Here is a 27,397-nt window from a genome sequence, read left to right on the forward strand (position 1 = left end):
TTATCAGAACTCAATTTATATGATAAAAATATGGTGTGCATAACGCTTACTATGAAGTATTTTATAAATAATTAATCATATTATATTGAAAATTAATTTACAAATTCACTTTCATTTTTAAAGAATTAGTAAACTTATTTTTATGTTATTAGATTATACTTTTACCAATTAATCTTAATAATTTTTTCTTTAATTATTATTATTTCTTTTCTATTTATTTATTTTCTATACCTCTAATAAGCGTGTATAATACATAATACAAATATTACTAAAACTGTTTATCTCTATTCATTAATAAATTATATATATATATATATATATATATATATATATATATATATATATATATATATATATATATATATATATATATATATATTAATTGGAAAATAATATTAGCTTTGTCTCGTTATATAAATTTTATATATAGTTATCAGTAGAAATATATGTATCTTTAAGATCGAGTTATATATATTTTTATGTATTAAGATATCATTAATCTTTGCTGTATATGCACATCTCCATGTAAATTATTCGTTAAAGTATAAGATGATTACGTTAAAAATGTAAGCTATGACGTCATCTTGTTTATGTCATTGTTTATTTCATTGATCACTTAGAAACAACATATTTAATGACGTAAGCAATGATATGGAATTCAGTTTGAATTCAGTCTGATGAAGCATTAAAGCGAAACCGGTCACACATTCTACGTGTTGGTGTTGTTTATTTTATAATATATATATATATATATATATATATATATATATATATATATATATATATATATATATATATATATATATATATATATATATATATGATTTATTTATATTCTATGACAGGACCATGCTTGAATGATGCCAGGGGATACAGAGTCACAGCTGATGGAAAGAAATGCGAAGGTAATGATTTCAGACAGTCAGGACCGGCCCTAGGATGTGCGGGGACCAAAGCAGCAAATAGATGAGCGGGGCCCCATACAACAACAAAAAATGCAGTGCGGAGATGATCTCCTGAAAGCGCAGGGTCCAAGGCGGTTGCCTCGGTCATCTTACCTTATGACCGGGTCTACGGACAGTGTTCTCACATCTAAAATTTATAATCGCTTTTGAAATTAACTGTCTTCTTCTTAAGCAAAATCTGATGAAGCATTAATGCATTATGTAAATGTTTTATAAATGTAATCTATTCACTGGCTCGGGTTCTTAATAAAGACTGTTGTACCTAAATCGAGACTGAATGGAAATATCAAAATTCAAACCAAGTGAAATAGATGCCAATAAGTAAAACCTCTCGTGAAAATCTCTTGCACGTCAATTTTTTTCTCTAGAAAAGTCTTTAAAATATTCGTTTCTGATAATTATGGGATGAGATTGATATTGACTATGCCCTTTGTTTTGATGTTTTAGAGCAAACAATTAACAGTTTGTTGTTATGGGTTTAACGACATTTTTCAGCACACGATAGGTCAGGAAAACTATAGGAGGAAGAACCAGGGAAAACCCAGGTACGAATCACCGCCCCACGGAAAGCTACTGGCAAGCCTTTTCACATGCCCACATTGGCCGAGCCAGAGGTCAGAAGGCAGTGATCGGTAAAGGCGAGTGCTTTAGACGTCACTGCCGCCCGGGACCCCAAACAGACTACAAACAATTTATCATTTACTCCACACGACTGGCTCTACTCAGTCTGACGGGATAGCTTTTCGCCGATGATTAGTGTAATATGAACAACGTATGACTTATTCTTGCTTTTGTAACAATTGAATTAAATAAACATGATCAATGATAATAAAAAGCAAGCCCATGTTCACACCTTCCCGCCAAATAAATAGTAACCGGCGCCAAATTTAGCGTATGACAAGATATATTTTATTAATTTTAGCAAGGCTTTGCAATCTACTCCATTGGGGGTTTTGCTCAAGGTGTATTTTCTTTGAAAACAATTCGACATTTATGTTTCGACCATGTAAGAAACTTAAGTATTGAAAGGTTCATTGAGTGGATGTTCGGCTAAGGCCAGCTGAGATGAACTCTGAACATAAACAGAACAGAGAAATCCATTTGTTGGATGCGAACAGATACTCAGTGTGCATTCAGTATGCGCAGCATTCTGTTTTGAAGCGACACGTAAACAACCCCGGTTCCGAATTACTGGTGGTGGTATGTTTCAATTGCGGTGATATTTAGTGCTTACAAATCTAATTGTATCTTTGTCGATATATACTGCTGCAATGTTTTAATGAAAATTTAAATATTATCCTAAACAGAAAAAGTAAGATTCGTCTTTAGGGTGAGCAGGCTGATTTAATTGATTTTGAATCATAAAACTAGAAGACATAATAACAAAATAACATGTTACCCCAGTCTGTAGATTACTCTTTTGAATCATAGAACTAGAAGACATTAACAAAATAACATGTTACCCAAGTCGGTAGAAGACATATTAACAAAATAACATGTTAACCCAGCCGGTAGATTACTCTTCTTCTCTATATAGTAAGTAGCCATGACATTACCCATAATTTTCATGCATATGCGTTGTTTATATTTTCGATATTGCATGTTTCAAATTTAGGATAAACTCAGCTGGTGCCGTTTGTTATTGCAGCCTCACCTACCGTGACCAACACAGAAACCACAGTCCTTATTATAAGACGAACGACATCTGTGTACACATAAATGAACACGTTAGATTCACGCACTTAACCTTTTTAACCTGGCAATCATTTTGTGGTCAGAAGTTAATTATGTCTTGTTCATCGGAAATCATGATAAATGAAAAGGCTCTTCTATTTCAGACATAGACGAATGTGCATACTATAACGGAGGCTGTGCACACACGTGCATCAATACAGACGGATCGTTCTTGTGCAGGTGCAAAGACGGTTACCGCCTAAGCGGGGATGGGCATAACTGTCTGTGTAAGTTGTCCTACTTTCCTTTCCTCAAAAGTAAAATGAAATTTAAAACGATCCTAATCAAACATTGAATTATATACATGTATGCATGTCTGGTACAGACCAGTTGGTGTCAATACATGTATTCTTTTATTTGCATAGGAAGTTTGTGTATGTGTGTGTACTCGCGCGTGTGTATGATCAGCTCATAGGTGTTACAGTGTTCACTAAAACTTCGAAACCATGAGGCAAAAAAAAAAAAGGAAAGAAAATAACATATTTATAAATATTGGTTTACGTAAACATATAACAAATTTGCCAGCGTGGAAATCCTGAGAGAAAAGTATGTGAACAACAAAACAACACACTTAAATGATATTTCTCATCAAATAAAGAAAATGAAATTTAGCGGATGAAATTAAGTATATTTTTACACTTGACAAACTTACCACAATGCAATGGATGTTGTACGTTTCATTTTTATTTCTTTCTTTGCTTCTTTTTTTTTTGTACCTACCTATTTTTCTTTTCCCCATCAGTGGTCGATGCTTGTGAGCTGAGTAACGGTGGTTGTGACCACACTTGTATTAACAACAATGGACTGGCTGCCTGTGGCTGCATGTCTGGGTACAGATCAGAAAACATGGGGAAGAGTTGTGTCGGTAAGCTAGAAAAAAATACAAACGAAACAACATCGTCGCAAGTCACTAGAGATAGTCAGCTACACTCTTTTCTCACCCATGGCTGCCTATGTGAAGATTTCCTCATTATGCACAAATATGCATGTACTTCTTTAACCAATCACTGCGAGTGCGAGTCCATTTTTCTTGCCATTGTGATCCAACATTGACCTCCCAAGCTGTTTGAATAAGCCATCAAAGTTTCTCTTCAAGCACAGTCACTTATCGATTGATAAAACTTACACTTTCACTGATGTGTATGGAAATTGTTACATTGCATTGTTAATGATGTATTTTTGTTTATGGTACTAATGAGAAGAAGAAAAACGCTTAAATCTCGGAACAGGCAAGGACAATATCATTCAGTGCGAGTTTTATTGTTTATAGAATGTTGATTCAATATGGGAAACGTTTGCTTGCGGGTACAATATAGCTGGATCAAGTTACACAATTGTTGACGAGCAAATGCATATAATTTCCTCATTTTATTTACAATGATACATATTCATAGCAAGTCAGTGATTGTGTGAAACAGGTCAATGTTTAGCAGAAAAGCACAACAAATACGTGTCATTGTTTTGTACATAAAACGTATAGTGTGTATATATGTTCGGACAGGGTGTGAGATTTTCCTAATGTAAATTACCTTGCCGAAAAGAAAGAAAAATAATGATATAATGGGATGACATGATTATGTGTCCCAGTCCCAGTGAAAAATAGTGATATTTCTGGGGCCAAATTGTATACTCGAGTAAAGATTTTTTTTAAAAGTACTGATGTGGGTACGTATGGCAGCCTTAAAACAAATTTTGTATGGTTTGAGTTTTTTGTATATTACTTATGCCCTTCTAAGAACATTCCAGTACGCATTCCCCAGTCTGATGCTCGTTCGGTGACCTAGTTTTCAAAGAAATAAAACAGAAATGTTAAAATGTGTGACTTAAGCGTGTGAAAATGTGTGAACAACTATATCGGTGCTTTGTCCTAGCGACATCTATTGGATTGCATGTGTTGTCTCCCTTAGTATGTAATGCCAACTAATCAATAGCGCGGTGCATTGTACATCGGCCGAAAACAATGGTGGCAATTGACCTAAAAAGGATACTTTGTGAGTTTCACATCGAAATTATGACTATGTACCAGAGGGAAGCCATTACAGGTCTATTTGAGTGAATGGTATTTGTGCAAACATGGACAGGCACTGGAAAAGTGATTATTTATCAGTCCATTCAAGTTGTGTGCTCCCTTTGTCTCAATCAGGTAGGAACAGTGTTCAAATTTTAACAACTTGCCGCCGCAGCCAATGAAATTCACAGACCCGAAGCACAAAACTATCTGCTCGATATACCAAGGTGTACATCGGGTTATCGGAACCTTGGCTAGCGAAGATGCCGCAAAACATTTTACAGAAAAACACAATAGTATAGTGCACTGTGTAATGGCCAGAAAGGAGCCATAAACCTTAAAGAGTGACTGTACTGATAATCAGTATGCGTGTTTATATAACGTCATGTTATATTTATCTACCATTTTGTTATCTTTTTTAAAAAAAATGAAACCAGATATTGACGAATGTGCTGCGGCGAACAATGGCTGCTCTCAGACATGTAAAAACATACCAGGATCCTACACATGCACGTGCAGCCCGGGTTATCAGCTCGGCGTAGATGGACGCACGTGTTTCAGTAAGCATTTTATCCCGCTTGTATATTGCTAACTTTTCATGTTTATTTATGTGAACTGTGTAATAACTATGGACTCATCATTTTTATTATTATCATAGTGAAAATAGTAGTAATCAATACGTTGAATCCCCTATTACTGGAATCGGGTCAGACTCCGAGATAAGGCAGTGAAATATGAATTAACACCTGCAGCTGACTATTGTGACCTGATTGGCCCCGAAGATAATTATAACATCTTTCTAATATCTTACACTCTTGTCAATCTGGAAAAATAATTTAAATAGTCATCAGCTCCTCGCCCAGACCACAATTGCTCACTAAACACACAAACACATACCAGACCACAATTGCTCACTAAACACGCACAAACAAATACAAGACCACAATCGCTCACTAAACACACACAAACACATACCAGACCACAACTGCCCACTAAACACACACAAACACATACCAGACCACAATTGCTCACTAAACACACACAACACATACCAGACCACAATTGCTTACTAAACACACACAAACACATACCAGACCACAAAAGCCCACTAAACAGACACAAACACATACCAGACCACAATTGCTCACTAAATACACACAAACACATACCAGACCACAATTGCTCACTAAACACATACAAACACATACCAGACCACAATTGCTCACTAAACACAAACAACCACACAGACCACAATTGCTCACTATACACACACAACCACACAGACCACAATTGCTCACTAAACACACAGACCATAATTGCTCACTAAACACACACAGACACATACCAGACCACAATTGCTCACTAAACACACACAAACACATACCGGAAACATTATGAAGATGTTTTAGTATGAACACAACTACATGAAACACTGGATAAGGAAGATGATTTTAATAATGTAATAGTAACACGCTAAAAGTAAACTTTGACTCGGTTTTGATATGTTAAATGACTGTAGCAATGAATTTTTACACTCTGGATATCTAAATCAATTTAGTAATGGCAAGAATTGTAATCCACAAAGATGCACAGCATGGTATTTACGAGTAATCTGAAATTGATGTTTGTGCAAGTTATTGTGTGCAATTTTTTCTTCAGCACATATTTTAAAAATCCACCTAAAACAAATGTTTAAACACATTTTAGACGCACGGCAGTTACTTGAAAAAATATTTTAGGAAATTATATTAAAAAAACATTACATAATTTGATGCAAGTTTTTGTACACTCTTTGCTATGCAACAGAGGTGTGTGTGTGCGTGTCTCCAGTTTTGGTTAGAAAATTCAGGCACTTGTTGTTGAGTAAACCTCCTTACCCAATATAATATTATCGCATTCTCCCATTCTTTCAGCATCGCTCATGCCCCTGTATTCTACCCTGGTAGACATTAAGTATTAATGAATCATAACGGAAACACATGTTGGTTTAAAAACGAAATAAATATAACAATGTTTTCTCAGCACACAAGACACTCTTCATATTTGGAATATGACATCAAATACGCCCATCTCTCACTACCATTCCTGACCCTGGGTGAGTCCATGGATCAATAATAATAATAATAATAAATAACAGTAATTCATTTGGGTTCAAGTTTTTACCTGCAATGAAACATCATCTCATAAATCTCTTTTATCAATATCACACCTGCTTCTGGGTTCCGCCTCTAGGTGGGGTCAATAATTATATTGGGAATACATTTCGGTTAAAGTTTTATCATCTCTGATATTTCCGTAACCCCTTAGCGGATTCACTGGGAGCCGCGGAGGCTCGGTGGAGACTCGGGCTCGTAATCCAAAGATTGCGGGTTTGACGAACATCCGGGCCAGCCCGAGTCATTGACCTCGGTGTATCTTTGAGCAATGCACTCATCTCCAATTAACTTGTCATGATTTAGCCAATAATTGTAAAAACTACCATTGAAGCTAACAAAAACAAAACAATGAACCTTTTATAAGAAAAGGATTTATCCATCAGCTTTTATGAGACTGATTTGTCTCATAAACTCTTGGTCAAGCTGTTTCCATGACCAGAGAGAGAGAGAGAGGAAGAAGTTCAAACTCTCTTGAAAGAGGTGTCACTTTGACAACGAAGATATGGCTACATCTGGGTAATTTTGGTAAGCGGAGGTACGGGATCAACTGTAAAGACAAAATTCTCCTTGAGTTTCTGACGAATGAACTTTTTATTGAAATACTCAACATATAAAAATACATTCCAATATCAATCTACATAAACTTAAATTGGTTATATGAGATACATATAAAACTACAACATTCCTTCACTTACCAACATCATACATTTGCATAATGTCTGCCTTTTAGAATATAATACAGGCAATTAGATATCGAATAAATTAAGGACAGTTAAAGAATCTAAAATTCAATATTTCAGACTAATACCGTAATTGAAATATATTTTATGTAATTTAGTATAAAATGTCAACATATTTAACTCTATTTTTTTAAAGAGTATTTTATTTCTAAATTAACTGTTATTGAATATTAAGTTGGTAGCGAACGTTGCTTTTTACTATAATCAATAATATAATTACAAGTAAATATCAGTTCGTCAAACAATTAAACTTTCCAATAAATTATATAAAAGAATAGTAAAGAAATATTAAAATAATCCAATGTTGCAACGTACTGATATTAGATTAACATCTTAACACTAAAAGTCATAATAACAGTAAAAATCCTTATAGTATATGAAAAATTGTACATAGACGATAATCTTACCTGTAAAGACAGAATTCTCTTTGAGTTTCTGATGAATGAACTGGCATGTCCGTGGATTTACGCTTTTTATATCAGTTTCTTAGGACACGTCCAAATATGGACATGCGTCTAGTTCTTGTGTGCGCCAGACTCTCAAAGTGAGGCTTCATAGTTTCTTACAGACTATCGTCTGGGTCGATGCATGTCGTTAGGCAGACAATTCTGCTAGATCAGCTCATTTACTCCTCTGGAAAAATCCTTGGAATTCGTCTAGTTCATCTATCTACACAACTTACCGAGTGTAGTTTTTTGCTGACTTATAATACAAGGGAAATGTATGTACAAGCGGGTTTTGCATCCGATTCACTATATCTTCACTTACTCCTTTTTCTCCAGAAACCGCTCATATCCTCAGTGGGTCAAAAGGGTAAAAAATTATAGTGGGGACAGGAGTTGATTAGGTTTCGTTTTTTTCTTCTTAATTAAGGGCTCCATAACGAATCACTAAGGTTTCTAACATAACATCACACAATTACCTGATATATTTATACCCCTTGGTTAAGTCCCAGGGTGGGCCCATGGGGTCAGTATGAAACAAATTTAAGGTTCAAGTTTTTATAGATCTTTTTAGAGCAAAATTTTATCCGATTTGCTACAATTTTGAAATATTGTATAATCACCTCGATTTCCGTTTTCTCTATATGACATGTTGTTCCAATGGTTGCATATCTGGCTGATGCCATGGGACAAAGAAATTGGACAACTGTTAGTTATTTTTATTTGTTCTCACTCGGTTACCTTAAAAATTTTAATATTATGTAGTTCAATACTTCCCCTTTTCCTATACCTCTGTTGACCCTTGACCTTGTTCAGTGGCTCCAAAGGGGTCAAGAAGAGTATAACCGAATATGTTATTATTATTATTATTATTATTTACTCCCTTATTAGTCTGGTCCCACTGCTAACAACATAGATCCTGATAGTCGCATAATATGCCAGCAGATTGGAGTCTATGTTGCTTGTTCTATTGATTCGTCCTAAATAAAATGCATAGACCTGGATATGTGCAGTTTGCAGTTTTATCAGACTTATAACCGACTATATTATTATTAGTAGTAGTATTAGTAGTAGTATTATCATTATTATTTATTATCATTATTATTTGAAGAAAGTCGTATCGGTATATTTTTTATGAGAAATCACGTACTTACAAAACTCTTCGTTGTACTTGGATTATGTCCTCGGATGGGACCATCGGGTCAAACAAGTATGACACTATTTTTGGTATATATATATATATATATATATATATATATATATATATATATATATATATATATATATATATATATATATTCTTTCTTCATGCATCCATCCAATTTTTTACTCTGTAATATATAACAACCTGTTATCGTTCCCTTACTTTTGTTTCATTCCTGCCCTTGGGTCATCCCCTTGGGTGGGGACAAGGGGTTGTGCCTTTGTTATATCGAAAGCTCATCTCGGTGACATTTCATCACTTTCTTTATGTGTACAACTAATTATATGTTCAAGTGTTAATAGCTGTGTTACTTAGTTCCCTAAATTTGCACGTTTGTCATAAGCAGTTAGTGGCTATATTACTTAGTTCCCAAAATTTGCACATTTGTAATAAGCAAAAAAAGTTCATTATTCAAAGGTTTAGAAGTAAGAAACCCATACTTCTATGAATTAACAATGTACAAAAATTAGTGTGAATGATAATTTCAAACAATCCATTATGCGGAAGTTCTGATAGGAGAAAATGTATATTAATTTTGTTGTGAGGAATATTAACAGGATTGCGTTAATTTTGTATTTTAAGGGGATAGAAACGATAATGTGTGCTTGACAGAGGGATGTGTATTGGCAGGTAAGATAATCTAAAATTAGCACAGTAAGAACATTCAATGCTAATTTACCATACATAGAGTTCAGCTGTAAATTGGACAGACTCAGATATGCCATCGTATAATGCGACTATGTTCTTTTCATTTGTGCTGGACTTGTATACCAGTAAATATGGTATGAAATAATGTGATGTAAAAGTAGAAATGAATAGATTATGAACCAATGATAAAGGATAATCACTATATACAAGGATTATTATTCTTATTGTCATCGCTGAATATGCATTGACGGGGAGCGTCTATAGAAATGAAAACGAGACGTCACTTTTTAAAACAGGTTTCTGTGATGTGATAATATGAATAAATATTTTAATACACTAAAAAGCGTAGTTATTTTTTGAAGATATAGTTTCTATTGATAAAATAATAGCAAACAAACAAAGCTGTTTGTTTTTGTCAAATTTTTTTAATATATTACTTCGTATCGATGTTATCAAAGTTATGAATAATTAATGCAAAAGTTGTCAAAATAAAAGTAGTTCTTTTTAAAGAAAAGAGGTAAAACTTTCACAAAACACGCGAGAATTTATTTGGCCTGTATATACATAAAACTCTGATGTATGTTAGTCATTTTACAAACCATATTAGTTTAAGATACATTTCTTTAAATTTAGTTATATAATTAAGAGAACTCCCCAGATTCTCAACCGAACCCCTCTGAGTTTTATAAACAGAAATACTAGAAATTAACAGTGACATTGACAGATGTGTAATAAAGGATTGTAGTCCCATGTAAAGTCTGGCTTCCATTAATATTATAAGAAGCAAAATGGAAGATGGTGCAGGTCTGTTATAGTGCATTTTTCTAATATTGGTAACTTATTTTATAAAGAAAAGGGGAAGGTAATATCAACATAAACGGGTGTTTACTTAACAAATATAGTTTTATATATATATATATATATATATATATATATATATATATATATATATATATATATATATATATATATATATATATATATATAAATTACAACTATAAAAGCGAGTAAATATTCTTATGTAAACGATAACCCAATTTTTTTTTATAAAGTTAATACTGAATGTTGAAAGAGCGATTTTCTTCTGAGAATGATAATTAGTGAAAGCGGAGTTGCGATTTGAGTAAGCTATGTACCAAATAAAACTTAGTGCATCACTATTTACATATGCACACATTTCAACACACCTTACCATGATATATATACGATGTAATGTGAAAATGACCTCCTTAAACATTTCTTTTTTATTAATAAAACTTTAACACGTAAGAAATAATTGGATTTGCGGAAGGATTAAATAGTTATTACTGTATTTTGGTAAAAGAAAATATTTAAAGTTTTACCATATACTGCTAGTTAACTGACACTGAAATATATACAGCGCATATATTAAAATGGATGCAGAGCAAGGGCTTGGATGATAATTAAATTTAAATGATAAAATCGTGATAGTTTTAAAATGTCTGCATATGCTTCAATATATATACAAGCATGCACAATCATAATCCTCTTTGCACTCTTAATAGCTGCCCGACTCCAAAACGCCATGGATCAGACGGTCAAGCCTTGCGATGATTTCTACACCTTTGCCTGTGGAAACTGGGTCAAAAAGCACGTGATACCGGAAGACAAAGCTAGCTACGGTACCTTCTCGATGCTTGTAGATGATGTGTCAGTAATATTAAAAGGTTTGTATTTTTATGTAGATCAGACATTATATATTATTATTATTATTTCAACTGATACTTGCGACAAGCTTCCTTGTCAATTAGCTTTATGCATATGTTCACCATGTATTTTGCTACACTCAAATGACATCAGGCACTTGCTTCAAGCCTCTTGAATTTTTATTTTTGTGTGAATGGGGTACTTCTGTGTGAACGAACAAGATTTGTGTTGTGTGGATGACTGACCAACAGTATCTGTACGAACCTTCTTCTGACTTCCAGTTGTCAACTCTAACAATGCCCTTTATCGCTGAAAACATTTGACTTCTTGCCTCGCCATCTTGTTCAGAACAAATTTACGACTGAGACCTTCTTATTTGCAGATGTGCTCGAAAGGGATTCCAAGCCGGAGGAGCCAGAGGGCGTGAAGAAAGCGCGGGCATTTTACAAAGCATGCGTCAATTCAGGTAGGAAATGCTTTATTTCGTGCCAAGAGTTAGAAAGTAATAAGTAGACAAACCAAAGAAGCTGATACTGAATGCAGGGGAATGGTTTACCGTGATACAAGCCCTAAGTTGCAACAAAGCCATGTCCATGTGTTAAACCAGTAATTAATACAAGTTTGAACATGACATAAAAATATGGCTCAAATATTAATGCAATACCCTGAATTATTTAACCTTTTTTGTATTAAAATTTTAACCCAGCAAAATCTAAATCTAACTCAGAAACCTTTTATTTGGAATGTATCCAGGTTAAGGGAATATAATAGTGATATACCAAAATTATTATGGTTCTAACTTCATCGTAAAGTTGTCATGTCCAAGTTTTTGCTCTAGCTTTAATTTAGTGCTGCTCAAAAGTTTAAAGAATATAAACCCACATCATGTGTCTGTTTAGACGGTTTCTTTAGAATAAGAGGTCTGGAGTCCCTGGTGGGGGATGGGTGTGTGGTGGGGCGGTGCAGAGCATGGGTTGAACGTCAATTCATCATGGCTCATTAGCTCAACTGCAAGTTAAACATGTGGTCTTTTGTTTTAGTTTAGTTCAACTGATAAAATGAGACCTTATAATATTGCCTGACGTTTACGTTCAGCGGGCGAACCACAGCACCTCGTCACTCGTTTCACGAGGGTTTCTGAAAATCATGGCCTTGATCAATACCAGGATAATTCACTGCATCACAAAGTAATCTTTGGAACGCCTTTGCAAATTAATAGACGTTTATAGATTACAGATCAGAGGTCTCAAACTCGAACCTTCCTGATGGCCGCATGAGAGCATTTTCGATGGCCCAAGGGCCGCATCACCTTTGCTATCTCTCATGAAACCTTGTGACGCAAATCATTTTGCGGTCCACAGGATACGGTTTGGCGGGCAGCGTGTTCGAGACCGCTGTTATAGATCAGGTGTTTAAAATCGTAATTTTGTTGTAATTTTTTGTATACTATCACTAAAATATATCTAATGGGTCTTTTTCAAAGGCAGATATAAAACATAGACAAGACAAACAAATAAAACAGAAAAAACAGTTACCTTTGCAAAACATTACATGGATGTTTCTACAGGAATTCAACCTTTAAACTATATTATGTGTCAGCTAATTTATTTCAGCTTGTAGCTGACACTGGAAATTATTTGTATTGACCTAGAAATTGACGAGCGATAATGACATCTATTATTTTATGTCAATTTATGTAAGCGCAGATTATATCCCGGATATTTCATTGTTATAGTACCCATAGGCTATTCAGCAAATTTAGAGAATTATTTTAACCGCTTGTTTCAATGTTCTAATAGCAGTAAGTGAAAGTGTGGCCAGGGGAGGAGAAGTGTTCTGCTACCGGGCTTCTGTACAGCTTCTTTTTCATCCATTCAGATCTACGGATGTTGATCCTTTTGTGAAGCTTTTCAGTTTCTCCGACATGCTGCTGACAAGGAAAGATTAAAATAAATTAAGAGAAGGAAACATATCGAGGAGAAAGTGTACGTGTAGTACTTTATTTTATGATAATGAAATAATTCGAATAAGTTAATGGTGATGGCATTTTCATTGGAACATATGTTACGTAAGCACATAAGAGCCGGAAATACATGGTTATGGTATTAGTTTAATCCTCCGCACCCGTGATGGTGGATGGTGAGGGAAATAAATTGATATTTGCATATACATAGGAAAGGATATCAGCTTGTGTCAGGATAACGCGACTAGGTGGGACATGAAGCTATGTCTGAGGCATGTTTTCCCAGTGTTAGACATCACTATAAACTGCCACACTGCAGACATCGTAGCAATATGACTGAAATGTTGTTAAAGCTACATTAAAAATTCAAATCACACACACGCGTTTGAATGATTTCTGTCTTACGCATATGTACAACTGGTTATAATTTCATGCTATCAAAAAGGAATTGTGACCCTTGTCCACGCAGTGGCGTTTAAACTGGACAAGATGTTTTGATACCCAAATATGTATTAGGACTAGATGGCGTGTTGCATAGCCATCATACCTCAAGGTAACATCAACATCACAATCGGGACATGATTATGTCCTTCAATGAAGATCTTCAATATTGATCCTGTTTGGCCAGAAGATCCAAATAATCTTCCTCAGGCACTTGTTTTGGAAGATTTCAAATATCTGTACTATTGGTGATGTTACCTTTAGCATTCAGAGCCATAGAGCAATATTCCAATAACATTTTTTGGTTAAACTCATCTAGATCTAGAGTCCGAGTTGTTTGCATGTCCGTGTGTGATCTATTCTGAGAATCTTTGGGGGTCTTGTGACGTTTAAGTTCAGCATTTCTAGGCAGATACTACCATCCCCAGGAGCTTTCACAGTTTTGAGGGCTTTGATGGCTTCTCTGACTTCGTCATCACTTTTGTCCTCCAGACTGATGTCGATGTCCTCTTTGGCTTCTGGGATCAAGACTGTAATTAGATGGCTCTGGTGTTTTAAAAACTTTAAAATGTGTTCCCCCCATCTTGCTGTTTTCTCTCTTTCATCGGAGAGGATGCCTCTGACTGCGCCCTTGAGATTCAAATTCTGACACGTCTCAGAATCTTCTTTAAGATTCTTTGTTATCTCACATAGTCCTCATGCTCTGCCCATCTGCTGCTTTGTTATCTCACAAAGTCGTTATGCTCTGCCCATCTACTGCTTTGTTATCTCACATAGGCCTCATGCTCTGCCCATCTGCTGCTTTGTTATCTCAGTCTTTATGCTCTGCATCTGCTGCTTTGTTATCTCACATAGTCTTCATGCTCTGCCCATCTGCTGCTTTGTTATCTCACATAGTCCTCATGGTCTGCCCATCTGCTGCTTTGTTATCTCACATAGTCCTCATGGTCTGTCCATCTGCTGCTTTGTTATCTCACATAGTCCTCATGGTCTGCCCATCTGCTGCTTTGTTATCTCACATAGTCTGTATGCTCTGCCCATCTGCTGTATTGTTATCTCACATAATCCTCATGCTCTACCCATCTGCTGCTTATTCAGCTTCTGCAGCTAACTGTTCAGTATATGCCTCTTGTCACTTCCTTTCCTGTTTTACACTTCTTTGCCAATGCCAAAGTACTCTTGGGAAATCCCGTCTTTCAGCCTGGGTGATTTTGACTCTAGCTGTCATTTCTTAATCCATTTTATTTCACAAATATAATTCCAGGTTAGTTGGGAGATTCATTCCTCTTGTGCCTGAGAACACTCTCTGTTTTGTTTTTTTAGCTTGGGAACGTTGGTACGTTGTTTTTTGCTTCTACTCCACTTTGGCCTTTCTCAATTTCAGGGCAGGCTCGGCCACCAGTTAACTGATCACTGTTCGCACAGCATGTCTTTAGGCTCATAGATCTTGCAAGGAGTGTCACCACTTACCGAAGATTGTCAATCCGACTTCTAGAGACATCTGTCCTGTTGTGGATTACTTGTACTGGAGAAGAGTGCATACTATAACGAGTAGTTGTCTTCACAGAGGTCTCTCATTGTTGTCATTTATTAGTTCTATCCTGCGCCGTCCTATGGACGTACATGAAGTCTCCAACATGACATGCCTTAGTGTTGCTTAAACATCTGAGTACAGGCTGTTGTAGAAAAGGCCTTTCTTCTCATCGTCAGCTGTTAAAGTATGGCTGGTGATGTTTGACATCTTGGCAAATTTTTAGTTGAATCTGCCATACATCAGTCTTTCGTTCATGGATTTCCATTGTAGAAGCGAGTTGTTCAGTTATTTCTTAATGGCCATATCATTGCCTTCTTGATTTTGGTCGTCTTCCTCACTAGACCAACAAGTGGTTCTCCCCTTTTTTCTGACATTACTAGTGGCAGAGACCAACTGTACAAGACACGATTTGTGCAGTAACATCAGAAATTGGAACGCAGCATCACCCGAAGGAAAGGGTAACACATGGACATCAGGGAATATATCAATAGGAACTGATTAATGCTTGGGGTGGAGCTGCCTTGGGATGATGCCGCCTTCGACACATGTGTCTGCAATATAAATTTTATGTCAGTGTCTGCAATATAAATTTTATGTCAGTAACCAATGGATGATCTATTATGACGGGATTAATTTAAAAAAAGTATGTTCTGACAGATTTAATACCAGGGATGCAAAGAAGGGTGATTTCACCATCTGCATACATGGGGCATATAAATAAATCTGTTAGTTACCAGCGAGCGGTCCGATAGTCTGCAACAAAATGCTAAAAACTTCACCACAAATGGTCCCCAGGCACTGTTGGTCTCCGCCACCAGTAAAGATGAGGAAAAAGGTGGAAAACTACTTTATGGTCTAGGTCTCTCAATACCTCTGATTACTGGCTCCCCGATTCGTAATTTGAAAACAATTCAAAATACCACCCAATCACTACATGTACACCAACATGGCATGTCAAGGAAAGTGCTTTTGATGCAAACATTTGTTATTGGGACTGTCCTTAACCCCTGTGGCCCAGCTTTTGCACTTGAATAAACATCACCCCCAAATTTATTGGACTAAAAGAAAGATCTTTAATGTCATTATATATTTAAAGTATTCGACTTGAAGTTAATATGTACCTTTATAGAATAAGAAACATTGTATTTTATGATGATTAAAATGGTATTTATCGGTCAATTCCATCGTTAACGTTTTAATTTATATGATAGAAAAACTAGACGAACTTGGTACGAGCACCATAATGCCATTCATCGAAAATCTTGGTGGTTGGCCAGTACTCGGTTCCTCTAAAGGAGGTTGGATTGAGAAAAACTTCAGTTTTGAGGACTTAATGGTAAAGGTTCGCCACTATACAAACTCTGGGCCTTTGATGGACATGTCGGTCAGACAGGATGATAAAAATCCTGACAAACATGCTTTGTTCGTAAGTATAAACAAAAAAAATTGACACATGATACATATGTAATCTTTTTTGGAGTGTTTTTATGCAACGGGTTTTCTTTATTAAATAGAAAAGCGGTTACCTTAAAAATAACCAAGTATGAATGAATAAAGTAAAAAAAATTATTTTGTGTAATTAGTAAATTCATGTTTAAGTTGTGGAAGATTGTGTATTTCTACTGCTATGAGGAAACAGATATTATTCACACTCCAAATCATGTTCTTAAAACAGCCTCTTGGTTGTTCCAAGAATTGAGTTTGTACCTTTGGTAAAATGGAAGATAGCCTAAAAATAACCATTGTACGAAACTTTCATCTGGTTAGTTGGGCTATCATATAAGGTAAACCAAATATAACTATTCATTTTTCTTATGGACTTTTATCCAGTTCAGTCTTGCATACCGTCTCTACCAAGATTTTTAGATAGTTCTGATTTTCCAACTTTTATTTTATTTTTTATCAACATTTTGTAATCTTTGACTTATGGTTCATACCATATTCTACAAAACCACGTTAAACGTTTCACATGGATCATTAGGTAATAAATTAGAGGCTCCTTTGAAAACAGGACGTTTGGAAAGTAAAAATGTATAAGAAATGTTTGACAAAGTATCTTGTCCTGAGAGAGCAGACTGACCTCACACATTATCTTGTCCTGAGAGAGCTGACTGACCACACACGCTATCTTGTCCTGAGAGAGCAGACTGACCACACACGTTATCTTGTCCTGAGAGAGCAGACTGACCACACACATTATCTTGTCTTGAGAGAGCAGACTGACCACACACATTATCTTGTCCTGAGAGAGCAGACTGACCACAGAATTATGTTTCTTCACCAGCCAATTTTATTGTTTGACTTAAGTACATGTGCACGTTTTTCTGACTTTGTAAGAAATGATGGCCATATAATTTGTTATTAGACTATCAGTTGTCATACTGTTCTTGCAGATTTTTTTCATACATATTTTGATGGATTGTAAATTATATTAAAAACTTTTATAAGGAAAGAAAAATCTGAAAGTTAAATTGAAAAAATCAAATGAAAATGTCTCAAAAGCTCACCCAGACCCTTGCATTATCTCATTGCCTCTTACATTTTTGATCAATATGTTTTAGTTTTACTGATCATTAATCCAAATAGCTTGTTTGTTGTCTGTCCATCTGTTAGAGAAAGTTTGTTATTGCTACTCCAAAACTACTCCAAGAATTTCCATGAAACTTTGCACACATTCATCCATGGTCCAGTTGGTGATAATGAAAATGGTGCTGCTCTGAAATCCAGTATGGCCACTACATTGGCCATCTTAAAACTCTTTTTATCACTACTATTCCTGAATGGAAAATCATATTGACATTATGTTTTTGTTGCAAGACCTATTATCATATTTAATTGGTCGTAAATGAAAATAATGCCGCTTGGACATCCATTATGGTTGCCAGAGTGGCCATCTTGACAATCTTGTTATTTTTCCTTCTCCCGAGTGAATGTTGATATCAACATGGGGATTTCACTAAAATATTTATTAAGTTGGTCATAAATCAATATGGTACCAAATCTGACATAAAATACCATGACATCCATCATTAAAATCTTGTATTCACTGCTACTCTGGAATACAAAGTTGTATCAGCATATATTGTTTTCACCAGAAGACTGATTTCTAGGCAATGAAAATCTTGCCAATTTATAACCAATATGGCAACTATGGCAGCCATATGTATATATATATATATATATATATATATATATATATATATATATATATATATATATATATATATATATATATATATATATAGAGAGAGAGAGAGAGAGAGAGAGAGAGAGAGATCCTGTAAACTAAGTAGAAAAGCCCGTTTAATTTGCATGTTATATATATATATATATATAGATATATATATATATATATATATATATATATATATATATATATATATATATATATAAAAGATTGCTTACAAGACATCTAGGGGCAGTAGAATGTTGGTCTATTCCAGGTACTTTTGTCATTTTTCTGATATTTTTAATATATATTTTTTGTTCTGAAACTTGTTTAGTTAATCTAATTAACTTTTGCTTATGCATTCATCTTTACCTTTGCTCTAACATAGATTTGTTTCGTCCCGTTATCATCGGTTAAGATTTACGTATCATCCGTGCTACAGATACGTTGTTTTTCAACAGGTGGATCAGTCGGAATTAGGTATGCCAGCCCGTGATTACTTTCTAAAAAGACGGAATGATTCCGTTTTGATGGCATATGAAAACTATGCCATGTCCATTGCAATTGCCTTTGGGGCAAACAAGTCAACAGCTGAGACTGATATAAAAAATATGGTCGACTTTGAGATAAAAGTCGCAAATGTGAGTTTCTTTTAACCTTGTTTTCTTACCCGCAAATCTTATAATTTAAAAAAAATTATATATATTAAGTTCTTACTACTTATTAGGTCAGCTTGTACCATTTTGTAGTTGTCATAGGGAAAGAAAGCCGATAACATAGAGAGTGACACACAATTAGGATATGCTATCACTTACCAAAAATATTGAAACATCAAATACTTTTACCTCTACACTATATAGGCTCCAACATGAGTCTTAGAATGCCAAAACTCAGAATCAAACTTGGGACTGCAGAAGTACAAAACAAACACTTTAATTCTGTCCTTCTCATGACATATAAAAATAGGAATTACCGAAGTGGATTTATAAACAAAAAATTAAATTTGAAAGCAGTAATGACAACCCTTATGAAGAAAGCTGTGTTTGCTTTATTTTTTATTGAAACGTACCTGTTAACATAAAGCTTTCTCATTGCATGTCATTTCTGAAGATCGTAAAGGTCAGATTTCTAGAATATTAGAATAGTACGTCTTATCCCTAATGGCTGTGCAGTAATGTCCAAAACTGAGTTCCATCATCCACATATTATGTATAGTCAATGCCAGTTTTGGAAAATTTCCATTATTTGACATATTGAGGTTATTGGTGTATGTTTCAACATAGAATCAATACCTGGTTTGGTGCCAGAGCCCCCTATACGGTATTTTGCCTTACAGGTATTTTGTTGGTGAGGAAGCCTTCCATTTAAGGGAGGTTTGGAAAATATGGACTCTTTAAATTTAATTTTTCAAATTGCCATATTCCCTGTTTGTCAAAAGTTACGTTATTTTTAAGTATCTTTTCAAATTTATTGGCTGTGTTCTCAAGGATAAATTAACAAAACTGTTGAACATTCCATTATATGAGTAAATTCAAATACATGGGTCTTATAACTTGTATAGCTTCTATAAAAGTTACCACAGACATCAATGGGATTTGTTTTGAAAAAATGCAACTCATTTTGAAAGTGACATGGTGTGCCTTTATTATTTCATTTCAAATGCACTATTTTCTTGTTAAATTTGTGAAAAGCTTTGTCTTCTTAAGGAACATAGCATTTACACCCCACCCCCAAAGAAAAACAATAGGACATGTACTTTACTTATGAATCTACACTGACTGTAGACAAGTTAAATTACTTGTCTGATCTCTGCTGAGAAGTTCCTAATTGTTATTTGCAGGAGGGATCACATATGCTTATCCGGATGCGCTAATTTTCATTTCATGTTTTAGATAACAGTCCCAAAAGAAGATAGAAGAGATGCTGAGAAACTGTACAACATGATAAAAATCCAGGATCTGGCTAAAAATTTCACTGGGGTGAGTAATTTTCATTTGAAACTTTTGATAAAGGAAGAGTTCTTTTGTAGAACTTGGAAAGTTTGTTTCAATCTGTGTGATGGTAAGGTACATCTAATAAATTATGCAGAATTTACTACGTCAACAATGGATCAGGTTTACATGGAAGTGGATCATGTTACAAGGAAATTGATCACTTTTACAGGTAATTGGATCAGTGTTACATGGAAGTGGATCAGTGTTACAGGTAATTGGATCAGTGTTACATAGAAGTGGATCATGTTACAAGGAAATTGATCACTATTACAGGTAACTGGATCAGTGTTACATGGAAGTGGATCAGTGTTACATGAAAGTGGATCATGTTACTTGGAAATCAAAATTTTATCTTGCAATACATACGACTGGAGATCAACACATAGACACATGAAAGACATGGGTTCAGCAAAATACATATTCATACTGGGTATTTTTCAGTTTGTATTCTTTTTTGTTTATTTAAAAGTAAAAAAGAAAGAAAGAAAGGAAATAACTAAGGCATACAAGAATAATGTATTTTAGTTACTTGTTGACAGGATTCAATGTTGACTTGATTCAGTATTGACAGAATCCATTGTTGACACGTACTTGTGATGACAGGATTCAGCATTGACAGGATCTTGTGATGACATGGTCCAGTGTTGACAGGATCTTGTGATGACAGGATTAAGTATCAACAGCTATAAGGACATTTGTAGCCATAAAAGCATGCATAATGTTGTTGTGTGTATAATAAAACGGCAGCACACATTTTATACATAATTCATCTAATCAATTTGGATTGTAGTTTTTAAAAAAATTAATTTTGTAAAGTCATTTTTAAGTACACTACCATGGCCCAGGGTGATCGAGTGGTCTAAGGCACATGATATCTCTGTTCTTCCCATGCTCTTCCACCACCAAATATACTGGCTGCCATGTATGGCTTGTCACGAGATTTAAAAAATGGTGTTAAACTCCCCAAATTACAAATCAAATTATTAGAAAAAACTGGTAATATTCCTTTTTTCTTCATACAACTCTAGTAAATATTATTAGATTAATAATTAAGCAACCTAACTGGAGCTACTAACAATGATAAGACCGGATCAGGAAGTAGGGTTCCTGGGATTTCTGGCCCCTGATGAGGCATACAAATAGATAAAGACACACACACACACATACACACAGATGTAGTCACTTGTCACTTGACTTGCTACCATTATTATTTTCTTGTGCACATTTATTGCGTATTATACACTTATAAACACTTTGACTAAATAGGCACACAGACTTTTTCTTTGGTGCCCTTTCAAGGAAAGTTGGGGCCCTTTTGAAATTTTAGACCCCATTCCAACACTTGACCTGATTCGGATCTGTGATCAATAAATTGTAAGGGCCTTGCTCACTACAGTTTGCTTGGTAGGGCTTGAACCAGAGGAATGAGCAATTAGGAGTCATAACTGATACAAATTGATAATGTGGAATGTTGGAAATTAACCTCAAAGGTTTCCTTAATATTAAGATACCAGACAAATTTTGGTTCAAAATCGAACAATCCTTGGTGAAGTGATGCCACAGAAACCAAGTCAGGAGGATGGGCAATCAGAGGGCATAACTCTGGTAAATGTTGTGAGAATGCTGGAAATCAAACTCATTAAAAGTCATAAATATGAAGTTACATACCAAACCAAATTTGGTTGAATTCCAATGAACCTTGTTAACATTATGCTGCAGAAACCATGTCTGGAGGACAGGTCAAGTTCATGGGGTATAACTCCTGTAAATGATGATGGAATGATGGTAAATACAAATTCATTCAAGGTCTCATAAATCTAAACCCGTATACCAAAGTTAACTGAAATCCAACACACCTTATTAAAATTATGCTGCGAACATTAAGGTGGTGAGGACTGGCATCAAGATGAGACAACTCCTGTAAAATAAAGCTGTGGATCACTGGAAATGCACAGTACACAGGATCTGATCAGTATGGCTGCATGACAGATTTATTCATCTAACAATATTTGGGAAAGTTGAACTGTTGCAGCTTAAGTTAGGAGGTAGGCATTTATTGTCCACAACTCCCCCCAAACAATAACAAAAGACAAGGCTGGAAATCAAACTCCTTAGAGGTCTCATCAACAAAAATCTGAATGCCAAATTCTGGTGAAAAATCCAAAACTTTCCAGCAGTTTTATTTGGAAACAAGTTATTAATGCCTGGATAGAAGATAGAAGAACAAACATGCCGGCATAGACAAACAAATAAATAAAGACTCAAATATTTTTTAAAAAATCATATGAATACAAATATTTTGTTTAGCACAGATAGTCAATCAATGCTGTTTTTTCTTCTTCCAGTTTGATTGGTCTCGTTATATTCAAGGAATATTCTCCATTGAGGGAGTAAACATAACCATGGGGAACGAGGAGCATGTCATTGTCATGGTTCCTGCTTACTTTGAGAAGCTTTTCAAGTTGATTGCAGTTACTCCACCACGGTATGATTTTTATAAGGATGGCACTCTTACAAAATCCTGATTTACATCTACATTCTATATTTGATGAATAAGTGCATCATTATATTGCTAAGGCTGGTCATAAAATTTGAAAAAGAAGGATGTTTTGAAAATAGAAAACTGAAATATTAATTTTGTTTTATTCTAAATAGTGCAGAAGTCTGACATTCTAGGATATATTCATCTATGAAACTACATAATTTTTGACAGTTTATAATTTTTTTTTCTCTCCAGATTTTTTTGTGCTTGTCATGTGAACTTAAACAGGCAATTTTTTGTGGGTTGGGGTGGACTTTAGAACTAACAGATCTCCCTTATTGTAGTGTATTTTGTTACTTTATTATACTATACTTACAATCATAAGGCAAGTATTATCATAGAGTTGTGTGTGAGTGTGTGTAAATATATATGTGTGTCTGTGTGTGTGTGTGTGTGCATGTGTGTGTGTGGATGGAGGATGGGCAACGAGGGGGCATAGTCCCTGTAAAAGTTGTGGGAATGCTCGTAATCAAACTCATTAAAAGTCTCAAAAAAAGTTTCTGAAACTAAATATGGATTAAAACAAAAAAAGTAAAAGTTTATTAACATTCTTGATCTTTTGTTGTAAGTTTTGCAACATAGCGATTTGTAATAAATGTTGCAGAAGTCTGCAATTCTGGGACATATTCATCCACAAAACTGCATAATTTTGTCAGTTTATAACTGTTATTTTCCCTCTAGATTTTTAGTGCCTGGTCATGTGAAATTAAACAGGCAACTTTTTGTGGGTTAGGGTGGACTTGGCTATCTGATCTCCCTTATTGTAGTGTATTTTGTTACTTTATTATACCATGGTTCCAGTCATAAGGCAAGCATCATCATAGAGATGTGTGTGTTTGTGTGTGTGTGTGAATATATATGTGTATGTTTGTGTGAATATGTGTGTGTGTGTGTGTCTATGTGTGTGTGGATGGAGGATGGGCAATCAGGGGGAATAACTACAGTAAATGTTGTGGGAATGCTGGATATCAAACTCATTAAAAGTCTCCCAAAAAAGTTTCTGAAACTAAATATGGATTAAAACAAAAAGAAAAAAATGTCAACATTCTCTATCTTTTGTTGTAAGTTTTGCAACATGACTTGTCCCATTTATGTTTCACATAATGACCTGTCCCATTTATGTTTCACATAATTATTTGTCTCATTTATAATTCACATAATGACTTGGCCCAATTATGTTTCACATAATGACTTGGCCCATTTATGTTTCACGTAATGACTTCTCCCATTTATGTTTCACATAATTATTTGTCCCATTTATAATTCACATAATGACTTGGCCCAATTATGTTTCACATAATGACTTGGCCCATTTATGTTTCACATAATGACTTCTCCCATTTATGTTTCACATAATGACCTGTCCCATTTATGTTTCACATAATGACTTGTCCCATTTATATTTCACATAATTACTTTTCCCATTTATGTTTCACATAATTACTTGTCCCATTTATATTTCACATAATTACTTTTCCCATTTATATTTCACATAATAACTTGTCCCATTTATGTTTCATTTATTTTACTTGCTCATGTTCAAGTCCTTCATTTTTCTGCAAATCTTCATTCAGATAGAATAAAATGTCAAAAGATGGTGCTGTATATGTTTGCAAGTCAAGTCCAACTGCAAATTGCACAGACCGAGATGTCGTTGCATAATGCGCTGAAAGATTTGAGTCTTGTCAGTTTCCGTTGAGTCTTGTCAGTTTATTGGGGGTAATCAGTAGAAGAAACAGCATAGACCATGATCTGCCAGCATATTATGCAATGACAGATCAGAACATAAGTTGTTTGCAGTTAGACTTGTACAGGTGTGTATGGTACATACCAAAAGTAATGAGACAGCTAAATGACAAGTTTGTGTTATACAGGCACTATTTAACACAATAAATTGTAGTTTTTTCCTTTCTGCAGAGTCATTGTGAATTATGTCATGTGGATGGAAATCAAAGGGAATATATTTTTCCTGCCAGAATCAATCCGACAACTTGGCAAAGGTTATGAGAAGGTAAAATATGTATCTGTACACTTAAATTGGTTTGTAAAGGATGCTTAAAGTTAGCAGAATGAGTCAAATTGGCCACTTGGGTACCTCATATCGTAGAGCACCCAGCTAGTGTGAGAAAGGTCCAAGGTGTGAGATCCAGTCTGGGTAAATGTTTTCTCCCTGCTATATTTGACATAGAAAATGGGGCCCCAGAAACACAAATGCACCTAGATGGAGAGGTTTGACAGGTTATGTTGTGAGAAACCAGGAAGATTTAAGAAAAATAATTGGATGTAAATCTAAAAAAGAAATATAAATGTTTTATTCCATTTACATTACAAATATGAGTCTGCTATCAAGCTAAAAATTGAGTTTAACATACACAACAAACTGAAAATATTCCAAGGTTGAAATTTTTGGTGTACAGAATTTTATTTCCATTGATTGCAATATATACATGTTATGATCCTGTAACAGCCTTTAAAAAGATTTTCTTAATTTCAAGGATATTCATAATGCATGTATATAATTCATGTATATACCATGCATACAAGAATTAGTTATTAGCTTTATGTAGATTTACAGGAGTCCTGATCAAAATAAAGTCTCCTTGATGATCAAAGGTGCTGAAACTTTGATAAAATCAAACACCCCAATGGTCTGTTTTGGGGCAGAAATAATTGACAATTCTGCCTTGGCCACACTATTTTGCACAGGACACTCTTTCCTATATACACAAAAATTGCAAATTTTATTGTATATTTGAAAATGAGCTACCTTAATAACATTAGGATCATAATTAAATCAGTACTATTTGGAATTATTAAAGTTCACAGCTACATGCTATGTGCGAGCTTCTAGCTATAGTATCCCAACTACAAGCAATATCACAGCCACAGACTACAATATCACAGCTAAAAGCTGCAATATTCCAGCCACAATCTACACTATCACAGCCACAAGCTACAGCATCACAGCCACAAACTATGTACAGTATCACAGCCACAATCTACAGTATCACGGCCACAAACTATGTACAATATCACAGCCACAAGCTACAGTATCACAGCCACAATCAGCAGTTTCACAGCCACAATATACAGCATCACAGCCACAATCTACAGTATCACAGCCACAAACTATGTACAATATCACAGCCACATCTACAGTATCACAGCCACAATCTAGTTACACAGCCACAATATACAGCATCACAGCCACAAACTATGTACAATATTACAGCCACAAGCTACAGCATCACAGCCACAAACTATGTATAATATCACAGCCACAATCGACAGTATCACAGTCACAATCTACAGTATCACAGCCACAATCTACAGTATCTTAGCCACAAGCTACAGTATCTCAGCCACAATCTACAGTATCACAGCCACAAGCTAAAGTATCTCAGCCAAAAGCTAAAGTATCACAGCCACAAACTATGTACAATATCACAGCCACAAGCTACAGTATCACAGCCACAATCTAGTTTCACAGCCACAATATACAGCATCACAGCCACAATCTACAGTATCACAGCCACAAACTATGTACAATATCACAGCCACATCTACAGTATCTCAGCCACAATCTACAGTATCACAGCCACAAGCTAAAGTATCTCAGCCACAAGCTAAAGTATCACAGCCACAAGCTACAGTATCACAGCCACAAACAATATTCCAGCCACAATCTTCAGTATTACAGCACAAGCTACAAGCTGTAGCATTGCTGCCACAAGCTACGATGTCACACTGCAAGCTACAACAATACAGCCACAAACTATAATATCATGTCCGCAAGCCACAATATCATGACTACAAGCTACAATATGTCACAAACTATAATATCACGTCCGCAAGCCACAATATCATGACTACAAGCTACAATATCAGTCACAAACTACAATATCACATCCACAAGCCACAATATCATGACTACAAGCTACAATATGTCACAAACTATAATATCACGTCCGCAAGCCACAATATCATGACTACAAGCTACAATATCAGTCACAAACTACAATATCACATCCGCAAGCCACAATATCATGACTACAAGCTACAATATCAGTCACAAACTACAATATCACATCCACAAGCCACAATATCATGACTACAAGCTACAATATCAGTCACAAACTACAATATCACATCCACAAGCCACAATATCATGACTACAAGCTACAATAT

General features: G+C 35.0%; 1 protein-coding gene across 3 annotated transcripts in view; it reads left to right on the forward strand.

Annotated features, from left to right (window-relative positions):
- Positions 1 to 27,397, forward strand: part of LOC149782243 (neprilysin-1-like) — an 85,613-nt gene that overhangs the window by 10,596 nt on the left and 47,620 nt on the right. The window contains exons 1-13 of one of the 3 annotated variants that reach the window (XM_089933630.1): positions 540 to 715; positions 846 to 905; positions 2,804 to 2,926; positions 3,442 to 3,564; positions 5,145 to 5,267; positions 9,833 to 9,880; positions 11,425 to 11,586; positions 11,949 to 12,032; positions 16,716 to 16,930; positions 19,135 to 19,314; positions 20,566 to 20,652; positions 23,013 to 23,152; positions 25,127 to 25,220. In XM_089933630.1, coding sequence (XP_089789756.1) covers positions 3,522 to 3,564; positions 5,145 to 5,267; positions 9,833 to 9,880; positions 11,425 to 11,586; positions 11,949 to 12,032; positions 16,716 to 16,930; positions 19,135 to 19,314; positions 20,566 to 20,652; positions 23,013 to 23,152; positions 25,127 to 25,220 — 1,176 coding nt within the window. In that variant the 5' untranslated portion in view covers positions 540 to 715; positions 846 to 905; positions 2,804 to 2,926; positions 3,442 to 3,521. Of the gene's footprint in view, positions 1 to 539; positions 716 to 845; positions 906 to 2,803; positions 2,927 to 3,441; positions 3,565 to 5,144; positions 5,268 to 9,832; positions 9,881 to 11,424; positions 11,587 to 11,948; positions 12,033 to 16,715; positions 16,931 to 19,134; positions 19,315 to 20,565; positions 20,653 to 23,012; positions 23,153 to 25,126; positions 25,221 to 27,397 lie in introns of those variants that run through there. The other 2 variants (XM_089933629.1, XM_089933631.1) reach the window with 2 other exon arrangements.

Source organism: Sinohyriopsis cumingii, chromosome 15 (genome assembly GCF_028554795.1).
Source record: "Sinohyriopsis cumingii isolate HCF-2022 chromosome 15, ASM2855479v2, whole genome shotgun sequence".
In the NCBI taxonomy this organism is placed as follows: Eukaryota; Metazoa; Mollusca; class Bivalvia; order Unionida; family Unionidae; genus Sinohyriopsis; species Sinohyriopsis cumingii.